Source organism: Hordeum vulgare, chromosome 2H (assembly GCF_904849725.1).
Source record: "Hordeum vulgare subsp. vulgare chromosome 2H, MorexV3_pseudomolecules_assembly, whole genome shotgun sequence".
In the NCBI taxonomy this organism is placed as follows: Eukaryota; Viridiplantae; Streptophyta; class Magnoliopsida; order Poales; family Poaceae; genus Hordeum; species Hordeum vulgare.
Window position 1 is genome coordinate 11,216,418 of NC_058519.1, and position 14,216 is coordinate 11,230,633.

Here is a 14,216-nt window from a genome sequence, read left to right on the forward strand (position 1 = left end):
GAATCTCGAGCGTGACATCAAAGACCCCCGCCGCCCGCCGCAGGTCGGCCGCGAGGCCGTCGAGCACGGGGCCTGGCAGCTACACCCGGGTACCCCGCACCACGATGCTCGTCTTCTTCATCCCGTCGCCCCCGAGACCGCAGAGCTGGGGCGCCGCCGCGGAGGCGAGCTCGTAGCCGTGGTAGGCCACCTTGAGCGTCGTGGTGGATACGTTGCACCGCGGCGGCCCCAAGACGTCCCGTGACACGATGCCGACGGTTAGCTTGAACTCCGGGTCCAGCGTGGGCCGGCCGCCCATGTCAAGACCCGAGACGGCGGCGACCGCTAGGGTGTAATTGGGATCTTCGGCCGTTATCAGCAGCCACACCGAGAAGAAGGCGATGGTAGAGACGCAGACCAAGCCCAAGCCCAAGCCCGCCACGCACAAAACATAAGCCGCTAGAGATGATCTGCGGCCTTCCTCTCCCACGGCAGATGCAATCGCGTCCAGCTCCGTTGCCTCTCGAGGATGGCTGCTTGCTTGCTTTTCTATGTCCATGGCCATGACCGCCGGCGCCCACGGCTGATGCTTCTGCTCCATGGTCTGATCTGTCTTCTTTCTTTTTTCCCAAGACCTGCTCAGCTTTGCTGCTTTCCCCAAAACAAGAAGGGGTTTAGACTTTAGAGTCCCTATATATTACTCCTAGATATGAAAACTGGCGTGGAGATCGGGATCCGTTCTCTAACAAACTGTTTTTGTGTAAATCTTGTTGTCCATGCATTGCAAGGGGGCATCGGCGGATGTTTAGTAAACATCTGCTACCTGGACGACCGTCTGTTCTACACGCGCAATCGCCAGATCCGCGCGCGGAGCTTCGGCCGGGCACCCAGTATTCTTGAAACAACGATGGAGTTGCAGAAAAAATTGCTTGGTTGCAAAAAATAAATTTTAGACCCATTAATTCCTGAAACAACGGTCGAGTTCCAGAAACAATTGCTTTGTTGTAGTATTTTTTCCTTCGTTTTTCTGCAACATAGATATTGTTGCGGAAGAAATTTTTATAACAAAGGTCATGTTGCAGAATTTTTTGTCTTCATATTTATGCAACATATGTACTGTTGTGTCGCATTCCTGCAACAAGACATTCGTTGCGAAAAATTCTTGCAACATAGATGATGTTGCAGAAAAAATATTGCAGTGAAAATTCCTGCAACAATACCGCCATCGTTGCTGACAGCATCGCCATGGGGTGGCATAGACGGACCTCGCGCCATGCCACAGACCTGGATGCGAAGGTGGTGTCGCTCTCTCGCCGGCGATGTTGCTGGAGTCGAGGAAGCGGGAGGCCGGCAAGGTGGCGCCGCTGCCTCGGAAGCAGGTGTTCGTGTGCCCGGAGCCCAGCTGCTTGCACCACCACCCCTCGCGTGCCCTCAGCGGTGCCAGCGCCGTTAAGCTGCACTTCCATCGCCAGCACGGTGCCCAGCGCCAGTGGTCCTGCTGCCGCTGCTCCAGAGCCTACGCCGTCTGCAACGACTACAAGGCCGACCTCAAGATCTGCGGCTGTGACCCATGGCTTGGTTGGGGAAGGAAGGAAGAAAAAGTGTGGACAGGAGTAGGAATAGTCGAGAAGATAAGGCAGCACATCAGAGCAATGCGTGGGTTGATTAGGACATGCGTCGTTCGTGAAAGGTGATGGAATCGATAGAAAAATCAGCCGGCTGAAGGAGATCATTTTCCACATTGCAAACAGATAAAAAGAAGTATACGGAAGAAGTATTGAAAATATGGACCCCAATATGACGAAAACGTCAGATCTGCTGGCTCGTACCACTATGTTGCCGGCGCCATATTAATGAAAAAGGTGGCATGTCATCACAACGAAAATTATGGCACCAGCTCCACAATGTAGGGCATCGATTTGGACAAAGGAATTGATAAACAAGTACAGCTGCGAGTGCCTTGGAGTATCTACTTGCTCCGAAGCCTAGAAATTTATTTGTGACTCCGTCTGAGCTTATGTTTGGCACCGGTGCCCAAAGACTAGAAAGTGAATTTGACACCGGTTTTGGCTTACATAGTGGAGGGCCTAAGAGCATCTCTAGCTGACCTCGTAAAAACTGACACGTAAAAACACGTATAAGGGGTACTGTAGGAGCATCTCTAGCAGACCCTGTAAAGACGCGTATAAAGGACATTATAAACCGTTTTCACGGTGCGAAATTGCCCCGGACAGAACAGAACCTTAAACAAAACTGTATCCAAGTATAGTCTATTTCTTTTTTTTCTCCTGTCGTCCCGACGAGTCCATCTTCGGCCACGGCGTGCCTCGCCATGCCGCCCCAACGCCGCCCCCTTCGTCCCCGCCTCGTCCTAGCGCCGCCCGCTCCTGGCCATGCATGCAGTGGAGGAGCCCTGCGTCGCCCGCCCCCGATTAAGCTCGGCACTGGCCGTCCCCGATTGAGCTCAACACTGCCTACCGTCGCGCATACGTTCCCCGTCGTGGCCACACGAGCTTCCCCACCCTGCCCCGCTCTTCTTCGGTGCCGGCCCGCCCTGATTCAGGCCGCCGGTGGCCTGCTCCATCCCGCCCGTGGACGGCCTCGCCTCGGCAGTGGAGGTCGAGCTGGCCGCAATTCGGACCGGCGGCGACAAATTCCGGCGTGCGGCGGCTTCTTCCGACATGCGGCGATAGATTCCGGTGAGTTCCACGTAGATTCCGGCCAGTTCCGTGGCGGCACGTTTGCTTCGACAAGATTTGACCAGTTTACGCATTGAACTGTATACGACCTCTAAAACTGCACATATAAGGTTTTCGCGGATGGATTTACCGTGTCCCTTCAAAAGTTTACAGGTCGAACAAGTTTTACGGGGTTTGTTCCGCGCCGTTTTTCCGACCGAAACTGTAAATCCGTCGTTTTTTACGGGTTGACCGTTATACGGGGTCTACTAGAGATGCTATAATCAACGGTTGTGAAGAAAGCTCGTGAAACTAAAATAAGTTCAAATTTTCAACAAACTTTTTGGTTTTCAAAATTTCACTTAGTTTCATAAAAAAAAGGTTCACTATGTGAAAATTGTTCATTATTTTCAGTAAAATAAATAAATTTGAAAAATTAAGATTTTGAGAAGTGTACATGAGTTTGAAAAAAGTTCATGACTTGAAAACTTCATAATTTAAAAAAGATTTTGCAAGAATGGAAAAAGATCAAGAATATGGAAATTTAAAAAGTTCATGAATTTGCAAAACTTCTTTTTGATTGGAAAAAGCTCACACATTCAAGAAACAAAAATTGAAGAAAATAAAACGAAAAAAAGAAAATAAGTAAAAAAATAAAATAAAAAATAGCGTAAAACCCATGCCAGGAAATGAAACGATAAAAGAAAAATAATTGGTATGAACGATGTACATAGGCGTCCCATCTCGTCCAGTCACGCGCTCTCCGGCATTAAAAGACATGGAGACTAGGTAGCTGGCGCGGTCGAGGACTGAGGGGTCGAATGTGTACGTGGTGGTTGCGGTCCCGACGCCGGAAAGCTTACACAATTTCATCTGGTTTGTGGGATTTTGAGCATCATACTGGTTTGTCGATTGACTCGATATGACATTGGACGACAAAATATATCAAGACAGCTCCATATGAAAGCATGGAGGATGTACGGACAGTTACTCGTGGTAGAGGAAAACAAACTAGAACTAAAAACTAGTTTCCCGAAGCTAAGCAACAGAGTAGTGTAGACTGAGGAAAGTGTGGTTAGCTGTCTCATGTGGACAATTTTGAATCCTTCTGATCTTCCGCTTTTTATCATCGACGGCCTGTTGCGTTGGTCCTGTGAGGTTTTAACACGACGGCTTTTTGACTGTCTATTACAACAATGTTTGTCCGACTTTTAGGAAGAAGGAACGATGACGACATCACGTCTTTGACTCGCTACAATGTTTGTAGTCATCGCTAGATGGTCTACAGATCTGGATGTAATTTTTACTTTTGATGTTTTCTTGTATCCCTTAATGGTTAATGAATAGAATAGATCAGAAGTTTTTTTCGCGAAAAAAAAAAGCTAGTATCTTAGGTGCACGAGCATTTGAATGATGTAGGAGGAGAAGAATGACTTACAATAGTAGAGTTAAAAATAAATTCCAAGTTAAGATACTAATGCAGCTAGTAATAACAAGCTTCAAAGAATTAACAAGAGCTAACACGTCAGGCATACGCACCTGATTGAATTCGTGAAAGTTAGGTGATCATTTAGCTTGTTAAATAATGGCCCTATGGCTGGCCGCGTATTGAGCAAGTTAGGTGTGATCATTTAGTGTCAGCTTAGAAAGTGCCAACTGTCAACTACTCCACGCCAAGTGTATACGAGCGTGGTTGGATAAGAAGATCTGTACCACCGATGAAACACCGAGGAGGCAAAGGAGCGATGGGGAGCGGCGGCGTGGTGAAGCACCTCGTCCTCGCGCGGTTCAAGGAGGAGGCCACGCCGGAGGCGCTCGACCAGCTCATCCGCCGCTACGCCGGCCTCGTCGACGCCGTCCCCTCCATGAAGGCGTTCCAATGGTGAATCCTCCCACTCCCGCTCAATCCCAGCTGCATACTGTCTGTAGTACACCTCTAGCGACAAACGAGTTGTTTTTCTTGGATCCAACGGGCGAACCACAAGATCAATCCCTATACGTCAATTTCCACGAGTTTTTGGTTCTTTTCTTTTTCTCAAATTTAGTATATGTCAATTCTCGATTCATCCCTTGGTATGCAGGGGGACTGATGTGACCGTCCTGGACACGCATGAAGGGTTCACGCACGTCTTCGAGTCCACTTTTGAGAGCGCAGAGGGAGTCCAGGAGTACATTGCGCACCCATCACATGTAGAGTTTGTGGATGAATTCCTGGCTTTGGCGGAGAAAATGCTCATAATGGACTACAAGCCGGCAGCTGCCAATTAGAGATTTCGGGCAAGTGAGACTCTCGGAGCTTCTGTTCTGTTGTCGTCGGCTCGCCTTCGGTGATATTTTGTTCTTGTTTGCGTTTGAAATTCATTTGGCATGTACAAGTTACTCTTATGTACCTTGTGCTAAATAAACCTGGCCAGCCTGTTATATCTGCTGGGAGTCACTGTTGAACTTAGTGTAGCTGTTTTCCTTTTGCAGGATACAATTTGGTGCTACAATAGTTCCAATATTATTTCATACTCCCTCTGTCCTAAAATAACTGTCTCAACTTTGTACTATCTTTAGTACAAAGTTATACTAAATTTAAGACACTTATTTTTGGGACGGAGGGAGTATAAATCTTTGAAGTAAGTTCGGTGTTTCGATTGTCCGTAGCACTTAACTATTAAAGCCTTGTACGGGCTCTGTTTTCCTTTAGAATCTGCATTTTCCGTTACGTTCAAGCAACAGCAAGAGTGTTTTCCTATTATTCTAAATGAGACACTAGAACACATCCACAACGAGGATGAACAGGTAGGAAGAGATAGGGTCACCATCCCGAGATCTCGTTAAGTAGGACCGCAGACCGATGCGCTCTTAGGGTTTGGGCAAACCAACCTATCCACTTGGAGAAACCGCGAACAACAAGGATACTGAAGAGATTTCCTCATATTGTCGAGTCGAATGATTTTGCGAAGTTGAGCTTATTGACAAGGGTCGGAGCCTTGCATTAGTTGAAGAGGTGGGTGATCTCTCAGGCATAGAAGAATTTTACAGAGATGCCCCCTCTCCCCCCCCCCCCCCCCCTTTTGATTTACCCGGTTTGATCTAGGTCAATGTGATCCATCTACATCATGTTGAACATCCTCACCGAGTCCCTTGACACTAGCATTTTGCAGTGAAATAGGATGGAGCTTGGAGCAAACACTCCATCATTCTTAGGCAACAAAACGATGTACACCCCATTCATCCCCTCAAGATACGCGCCTCTAACATGAAAATCGATCGCTAGGTCCAGGGGAAGAAATGTCGACTTGAAGGCAGGGGCGGAGACAGGGGGACGAGCAGCCCCCCCCCCCCCTCCCCCCAACGATCGACAAAACCTGAAGTACCTAGTGTATATTTGACTGATATACGTTAGTATGTATGTATTTGGCCCCCTTATCAGCGGTCATATCCAAATCCTGGCTCCGCCACTGCTTGAAGGCACCACGAAAGGCTAGATTAAAGCCGTCATGGCCAAGGCCCCTCTCAGTATGAACTGAAAGAATCCTAGATTTCATCATCGGAGAAGGGGGCGCCAAGATGATCCCAATCAAACCCCAAACAAACTCGACCAAGGAGCGCAACAACACAGAGAAGAAGGTTTGCAACGCATTTTTGTTGTCATCGACAAGGAGGGAGGGAATGCTAGTCCCTCCGTTCGGAATTAGTTGTCTTCAAAATGATTGTATCTAGAGACTGTACTACATAGTGCTTACTCCCTCCACCCACGAATAGAAATACTCTTTTGTGAATAAATTTTAAACGCCAAACATATGATTATTCATGGACACGGAGAGCGGGAGTGTTAGCAACTCTGCCACCAGTGGGCCACCATCACAGCTAACTACCGAACCCGACAGCATGGAAGCCCAAGGCCCAGTGAGAAGAGACCGAAGGCCCAACCGGAGAGTGTTGGGTGGCCAGTGGGCGAACGCAGCCTGGTTACACAAGGAGGCAGGGGGCGAGAAGAGGAGGGCATCGAAGATCGATCAGGACGGCTCGGCGGCGGCGACTACCTTAGAACCCTAGTTTCCTCTTCTTCTTCCTCTCAGATTCTGCACAATTGTGCTTGTAAGGAGGAATCATGTACTGCCACTTATCTTGAGATCAGAGATACTAGTGAGCTGATAACACTTGGTACTCAGAGCCAGCCACAAAAATTCGTTTCCGTCCTGGCGGCGTCCATCATCGAAACCCGGCAACAGCGGGCGGATCGTCTTCAACGGGAAGCCATGGATCCCGTCACCAAGGCCGACCTCAAGGATCTATTCAAGGAGTTACGGGCGAAGTGGAAGGAGGACATCAAGTCTTCCGTCGCGGCCGAGTTTGAGTCCTGGAGGCCCAAGATCGACTCGCAGATCGCAGATCTGCAGGAGGCAGTCGGCTTACTCCAGAAGCAGCACACGGACAACAAGGGGAAGGACGCAGGGGAGGCGTCAGCGACAGATCAACCCGGTCTGTTGGCGCAGAGGAGCAATTCGTCTTCGGACGGTCCTTCGGCGCGCATCTCTCCTCGGGCCGATGGCCTCGGCACTGCACCACCTCCACGGACGGTGGTCGACGGGTTGTTGGTCAGCCCACCGGCCCCTCCGGCCAACGGTACGGTCCAATTCCAACTACAGTCACCCACCGCTGTCAATAGTCTATCACCAGCCGGGGGTTCAGGGAATTTAGCACCATTTTTTGCCCCAAATGCTCCCAGTCCACCTTCTGTTCGTTTTCCTATGTTCGACGGAGAGAATCCAATGTTGTGGAAAGATCTCTGTGAACAATACTTTACCATCTATGGGATTCCAGAGTCTGTTTGGGTACAAATGGCTACCCTCAATTTCTCCCCCACCACCGCAGTTTGGTTACAATCAGTTAGGAAAAAGGTCTTAGGCCTGAATTGGGACGGACTGTGCTCTGTTCTATCGACCCGTTTCGGTCGCGACCGCCACCAGCTCTTAATTCGTCAATTCTTTGCCATTAAACAATCCAGTTCCGTGCAAGATTACATTGATCGATTTGAAAATTTGATGAATCACTTGTTATCTTATTCTGATCAAATTCATCCATTTTATTTCTTGACACGCTTCATCGGTGGATTGCGGGCGGATTTGCGAGCTGCGGTCATGATCCAACGCCTCCCTGACCTGGACATGGCTTGCTCGCTCGCTTTGGTCCAGGAGGAAGTGCACGAAGGAGCTCGCCCAGAGAACATCCGCCTTCCGGAACAAGTTTACCGAGCTGCACCCCGCATTCCACTCCAGGCAGTTCCTCTTCATCAACCGCGTCCTCCTGCACCACCAGCTGCAGCTGATCGCCGCAGCGTCGATGCAGCGCGTGCGGCTCCCGTTGATTCCCCGCGTCAAGTGGCTTCAGAGGCAAATTCCCTCAATACTCTGCGTGCATATCGAAGAGCCAGAGGATTATGTTTCAAATGTGGAGAGCGATGGGGGCGCGATCACACTTGTCCAGCCACCATCCAGATGCACGTTTTGGAGGAATTCATGGATTTCATGGGTGTTACCCCAACTGAAGAAGGCCAGACCAGTGAAGATCACAATGCAACTGACGACATTGTGTTTGCAGTTTCACTTCAGGCATTCAATGAGAATGAGTCCTCCAAGTTGCTGCAATTCAGTGCTCAGATTCAAGGGCGAAATGTGGAAGTCCTCGTGGATTCGGGTAGTTCAGCTTCATTCATCAATGCCAGACACGCAGAAGGGCTCCAAGGATTGCAACCATTGACGAAGACAGCCCGCGTCAAGGTCGCCAATGGTGCTGAATTACATTGTGAATCGGAAATTCCTAACTGTCCATGGGTAGTCCAAAGCCATCAGTTCTCCACATCTTTTAAAGTGTTACCATTGGGAGGTTTTGATGTTATTGTGGGTATGGATTGGTTGGAAGCACTCAAGCCGGACATTGATTGGGTTCAGAAAACCATCACCATCCGTACTTCTTCCGAGGTGATTCAGTTGCAAGGACATAACTTCTCGGACAGTGTTTGCCCACAAATTTCTGCCGTGGAACTACAACAGTTGTGCACTCAAGGGGAGGTCGAGCATGTTGTGTACCTCTGTCGCATGCCCAATGACAACAAAACCGTCGACTCAGCCACTTCAAATGCACCTGTACCCGAGGAGATTCAGCAGGTGTTGCAGGAGTATTCAGATGTGTTCGATGAACCACAAGGTCTTCCCCCTCGCAGAGCCTGCGATCACCATATTCCTTTGTTGCCAGGCGCCCAACCAATCAGCATCCGTCCATATCGTCACTCCCTAGAAACAAAAGATGAAATTGAGCGGCAAGTTGAGGAACTGTTGGTAGCTGGGATCATTCAACATTCAACCAGTCCGTTTGCGTCTCCCGCCATTTTGGTGCGCAAGAAGGATGGCCAGTGGCGCTTATGTATTGATTACCGCAGGCTCAATGCTTTGACAGTGACTCCGAAATTCCCTCTGCCAGTTATCGACGAGTTGCTTGATGAATTGTCTGGAGCAAGTTGGTTCTCTAAATTGGATCTTCGTGCTGGATACCACCAAATACGCCTAGCTGAAGGTGAAGAATATAAAACAGCCTTCCAAACACATTCTGGTCACTATGAGTACAAAGTGCTTCCATTTGGAGTCACGGGGGCCCATCAACGTTCCAGGGTGCTATGAATCAGACTTTGAAGCCGGTTGCACGAGTTTGTGCTCTGGTTTTCTTTGACGACATTTTGGTGTTCTCTAAGACCTTCTCTGAACATGTCCAACATCTCACTCAAGTGTTGCAACTCTTACGAGCTGATCAATGGCAAATCAGAATGTCAAAGTGTGCGTTTGCGCAGCGGGAACTATCCTATTTGGGATTTATCATTGGTGAGCAAGGGGTCTCGACTGAGCCGGATAAAGTTATGCGCGTCCAACAATGGCCATTGCCGCACTCAGTCAAGCAGCTCAGGCAGTTCTTGAGGCTTTCCGGATACTATCGTAAATTTGTCCGTCATTATGGTATTATTGCTAAACCACTCACACATTTGCTGAAGAAGAATGTTCCATTTGTATGGACTAGCGAGTGTACAACAGCATTCGAGGCGTTGAAACAAGCATTGGTTACAGCCCCTGTCCTAGCCTTGCCAGATTTCCATAAACAATTCACCATTGAAACCGATGCCAGCGGTTTTGGTATTGGGGCAGTTTTGCAACAAGATGGGCACCCATTGGCCTTCTTAAGCAAACCTTTGGGACCGCGCAACAAGGGGCTTTCCACCTATGAAAAAGAACTGTTGGCAATTTTGTTGGCTGTTGATCATTGGCGGCAATACCTGCAATCTGCTGAGTTCGTGATCAAGACCGATCAACGCAGCCTGATGCATCTTGAAGACCAGCGGCTGCACACCCCGTGGCAGCAAAAAGCGTTCACTAAACTCTTGGGTTTGCGCTATCGTTTGTGTTATCGTAAGGGGTCCGACAATGGCGCAGCAGACGCTCTTTCCCGGCGTCCGATTTCTGAAACTGATGAACTTTATGCGATATCTCTCTGCCAGCCAGCATGGCTGGAGGAAGTGCGTCAGGGGTATGCACAGGACCCATCTTCACAGAATATCATTGATGATTTACAATCAGACCCACGGTCACACCGACACTTTGTCTTTGAGAGTGGCTTATTGCGCTACAAGGGCAGAGTTTGGATCGGCCGCAACCTTCTCCAGCAGCAACAACTATTGCTCGCAGGACACCAGTCTGCCATCGGTGGTCATTCGGGAGCTCCGGCTACGTACCAACGCTTGAAGGCTGTGTGCGCATGGCCTCGCATGAAGCGTGTGGTTACTGACTTTGTCCAAGCCTGTGATGTATGTCAACAAGCCAAACCAGAGCGGTGCAGATACCCAGGTTTACTCGAACCCCTTCCCGTACCGGATCGTGCTTGGCAAATGGTCTCCATGGATTTCATTGAAGGGTTACCCCAGTCCGGCAGATATAACTGTATATTGGTTGTTGTTGACAAATTTTCCAAGTACAGCCACTTCCTTCCTCTGGCTCACCCGTTCTCGGCGTCTCAAGTAGCAAGCACTTACATTGATCAAGTTTACAGGCTGCATGGTCTTCCTGATTCCATCCTATCTGACCGAGACCCCATCTTCACAAGCAGATTTTGGCAGGAATTATTCCGACAATCCAACACAACTCTGAGAATGAGCACCCCTTATCACCCAGCTACGGACGGCCAGACAGAGCGCGTGAACCAATGTTTGGAGACATTCTTACGTTGCTTTGTCCATTCCTGTCCCAAGAAATGGAGTTCTTGGTTAGCTTTCGCAGAGTATTGGTTTAATACGAGTTGGCATAGTGCACATGGCAAGTCCCCAATCTTTGTGCTATACGGCCATGACCCGCGGCATTGGGGGATTAAAGCAGCTGCAGCTACCCCAGTCGATGACCTCAACACTTGGCTTTCTGAGCGTGTGGAAATGACTTCCTTGATCCGGCAACACTTGCTACGAGCACAGACGCGGATGAAGCACCAAGCTGATAAAGGGCGGTCTAAACGGACCTTTGCAATTGGTGATTCTGTCTACATCAAGCTCCAACCTTATGTCCAGAGCTCTGTCGCTCGTCGTGCTTGCCACAAGCTGTCTTTCCGGTACTTTGGTCCTTTTCTCATCCTTGAGCGCATTGGTCAAGTTGCCTACAGGGTGGCATTACCGGAGACCTCTCGGATTCATCCAGTGTTCCATGTCTCCCAACTCCGCAAAGCTTTGCAGCCAGGTGTGTCAGTTTTCCCAATTTTACCACATGATTCTAACCAATTTGCTGTTCCCCTGGAAGTTCTTGACAGTCGTCAGAAGACCAAGGCCAACCGTGTGGTGGACCAGGTTCTGGTACGATGGTCAAGCGATAGCCTTGATCCTACCTGGAAAGACCGTGATGAACTGCAATCACGTTTCCCGTGTGCAGCGGCTTGGGGGCAAGCCGCAACTCAAGGAGGGACGGGTGTTAGCAACTCTGCCACCAGTGGGCCACCATCACAGCTAACTACCGGACCCGACAGCATGGAAGCCCAAGGCCCAGTGAGAAGAGACCGAAGGCCCAACCGGAGAGTGTTGGGTGGCCAGTGGGCGAACGCAGCCTGGTTACACAAGGAGGCAGGGGGCGAGAAGAGGAGGGCATCGAAGGTCGATCAGGACGGCTCGGCGGCGGCTACCTTAGATCAGGTCGATTCTGCACAATTGTGCTTGTAAGGAGGAATCATGTACTGCCACTTATCTTGAGATCAGAGATACTAGTGAGCTGATAACAGGGAGCACGTTAGCGTTTGTATCAACACAAACAAATGCAACGAATTGTTTCACTGTACCCGAGGTAAACCGGTTATTCGATCCGGAAAGTCAATTGGGCTCCTGAAGCATATGCTCCTAGGGCCCAAAAAAAAGTTCGAAATGAAGAAAAAAAAAGACAAAATTTATTTATGTATTTAATTACATTGAAATGCTATCTGCAAATTTTGAGGCAAAAAGATTAAATATTTTGATTTGTGCAAAAGAAAACAAATTAAACACCAAAAGTTACCCCAAAATATCACCCTGAATTTATTTATTTTTTGCCGACGAAATACCATTGCTTCTTATCGTATGAAAATTGGCATGCATGTTTTCAACAATAATAAATCATCTTAAAAAAGTTTAGATTTTTTTAAAATATTTAATTTTTTTTGTGTTACTGTTTAACCGGAAAGATATGCCCGCGAGAGCCAAACCAATTCTTATCTCGAATAAAAAAGCCCGTTTGTCTACGCATCATGGTTACAGTTGTTTTTTGAAGATGCTTATAGAGATAGGATATGCGTGTTCAAATATAAAAATAAATGTACGTGTGTATATATAAACGCGTGCACTTGTAATAATGTGCCAAAAAAATTGGTTACCGTCGTGGGGCGCGAGTGGTGGCCATGGCACGATACCACACGATGGTCGATCCCGCACTGATTCGTCTTCACAGACGCCACCAACCCCCGGCATCCCACATCCGCGCACAGCTGGGTGAAAACCACCCCCAAACTGTGTACGGTGGCTGCACCTGTGCAAGAAAGAAGCGCACCAAGAAGAAGAAACCACACCACCACCACCACCACCGCCGAGCAGACAAGCGAGCGGGGAGGAGAGGAGACAGCGGCCGGCAGCACGAACAAGCCGGGAGCGACGATGGCTGCCGGGAACGGCGGCGTGGTGAAGCACCTCGTCATCGTGCAGTTCAAGGAGGGCGTGACGCCGGAGCGGCTGTCCGGGCTCATCAGCGGCTACGCCGGCCTCGTCGACAAGGTCCCCTCCATGAAGGCCTTCCACTGGTACGGCACCTGGCCCTCACCGCCACCAACCCCCTCCGTCGGTTCTTGCACCTCCTGCCTCTGCCGCCCCTCTGGTTGGCTACTGCTGTGGCTGCTGGGGTTGCGCCCGGTAGGTGCTCGACGAATTGCCTGCCTCGGCTGTCATGCTTCCCTGTGCGGCTGCTCGTTTGGAAGCCATGTGATCGCTTTAAAATGACGGATTCAAGTAGTAAACCAGCTATTTCTCTTGGATCCAGCAGGGGAACTAGTCTAGTGAAACTAACAAGCAAAGCTGATCCAGCTAATAGAAAGCTACTACTATATCTTCCCAAGCTCAGTTACGCTCAGATAGCTTCGGTAACCTGTCTAAGCTTTGGTGCGCATGTGATCCCCGTGAGTGAACTTCTAACAACAGGGCAAACATCTTGACATGACATTCTGAACATTTAGCTTCATGTGGTTTAACCTATGATGTTTTTGGCCACGATGTAAAGTTGGCATGCCAATAATTTATTACTCCGCATCACAACAAGAATGAATCAAAGATTCCCCTCGCGATGGGAGAACAACTCGTATCTGCTAGTTTACACCATGCCTTCAAATGTGCACATTTGTCGAAAAAATCGTACCAATCTTGAAAACAACCTATCACCCATCTGACATTCAAGAGTTTTCAGCTCCTTCTCATTTTTGGCAAGCCTATACATCAATCTTCTGTTCTTTCTTTGGTATGCAGGGGAACCGATGTGAGCATAGAGAACATGCATCAGGGGTTCACACACGTCTTCGAGTCCACTTTCGAAAGCACCGAGGGAGTCAAGGAGTACGTTTACCACCCAGCACACGTAGAGTTTGCAAATGATTTCTTGGCTTCAACGGAGAAAGTCCTCATAATCGACTTCAAGCCGTCAGCGGCCAACTAATGGCTTTGGCCAAGTGAGACACCCAGAGTTTCTGTTGCCGCCTGCCCTCGGTGTTGCTTGTTTGTGTTTGTGTTTGAACTTCGTCTGGCATTTCACAAGTTAAGTACCTTGTGCTAAATAAATCCATTCGGGCTGTTGTATCTGTTGAGAATAAAGGCTGGATTTGGTGCAACTGCGTTCCGACTTTTTCTGGAATTAATAATCAGTATTATGTGTGAAATGTTCTTCTTCATCATTACTGCTATCCTTTTTTACTCCATGTTATTGAGATGTATACTGGTTGGCAATATTATATATACTACCTATTTACTGTAACAAAACACCA

General features: G+C 48.8%; 2 protein-coding genes and 1 pseudogene across 2 annotated transcripts; 2 read left to right on the forward strand and 1 right to left on the reverse strand.

Annotated features, from left to right (window-relative positions):
- Positions 1-2,249: 2,249 nt before the first annotated feature.
- Positions 2,250-3,530, reverse strand: LOC123424913 (annotated as a pseudogene).
- A 745-nt stretch (positions 3,531-4,275) lies between these two features.
- On the forward strand, positions 4,276-5,080 carry LOC123429142 (stress-response A/B barrel domain-containing protein HS1-like). The gene is made up of 2 exons (XM_045113204.1): positions 4,276-4,539; positions 4,739-5,080. The coding sequence occupies exons 1-2, from the start codon at positions 4,376-4,378 to the stop codon at positions 4,923-4,925; spliced, it is 351 nt and encodes a 116-aa protein (XP_044969139.1). The 5' UTR covers positions 4,276-4,375; the 3' UTR covers positions 4,926-5,080.
- A 7,555-nt stretch (positions 5,081-12,635) lies between these two features.
- On the forward strand, positions 12,636-14,111 carry LOC123424409 (stress-response A/B barrel domain-containing protein HS1-like). The gene is made up of 2 exons (XM_045108022.1): positions 12,636-12,989; positions 13,705-14,111. The coding sequence occupies exons 1-2, from the start codon at positions 12,847-12,849 to the stop codon at positions 13,889-13,891; spliced, it is 330 nt and encodes a 109-aa protein (XP_044963957.1). The 5' UTR covers positions 12,636-12,846; the 3' UTR covers positions 13,892-14,111.
- Positions 14,112-14,216: the final 105 nt, after the last annotated feature.

Excerpts from the sequence above, each read along its gene's own strand:
- LOC123429142 (XM_045113204.1), top strand. The coding sequence starts at position 4,376 with ATGAAACACCGAGGAGGCAAAGGAGCGATGGGGAGCGGCGGCGTGGTG. Across the intron at positions 4,540-4,738 it reads TCCATGAAGGCGTTCCAATG|GGGGACTGATGTGACCGTCC; the intron begins GTGAATCCTCCC and ends CTTGGTATGCAG.
- LOC123424409 (XM_045108022.1), top strand. The coding sequence starts at position 12,847 with ATGGCTGCCGGGAACGGCGGCGTGGTGAAGCACCTCGTCATCGTGCAG. Across the intron at positions 12,990-13,704 it reads TCCATGAAGGCCTTCCACTG|GGGAACCGATGTGAGCATAG; the intron begins GTACGGCACCTG and ends TTTGGTATGCAG.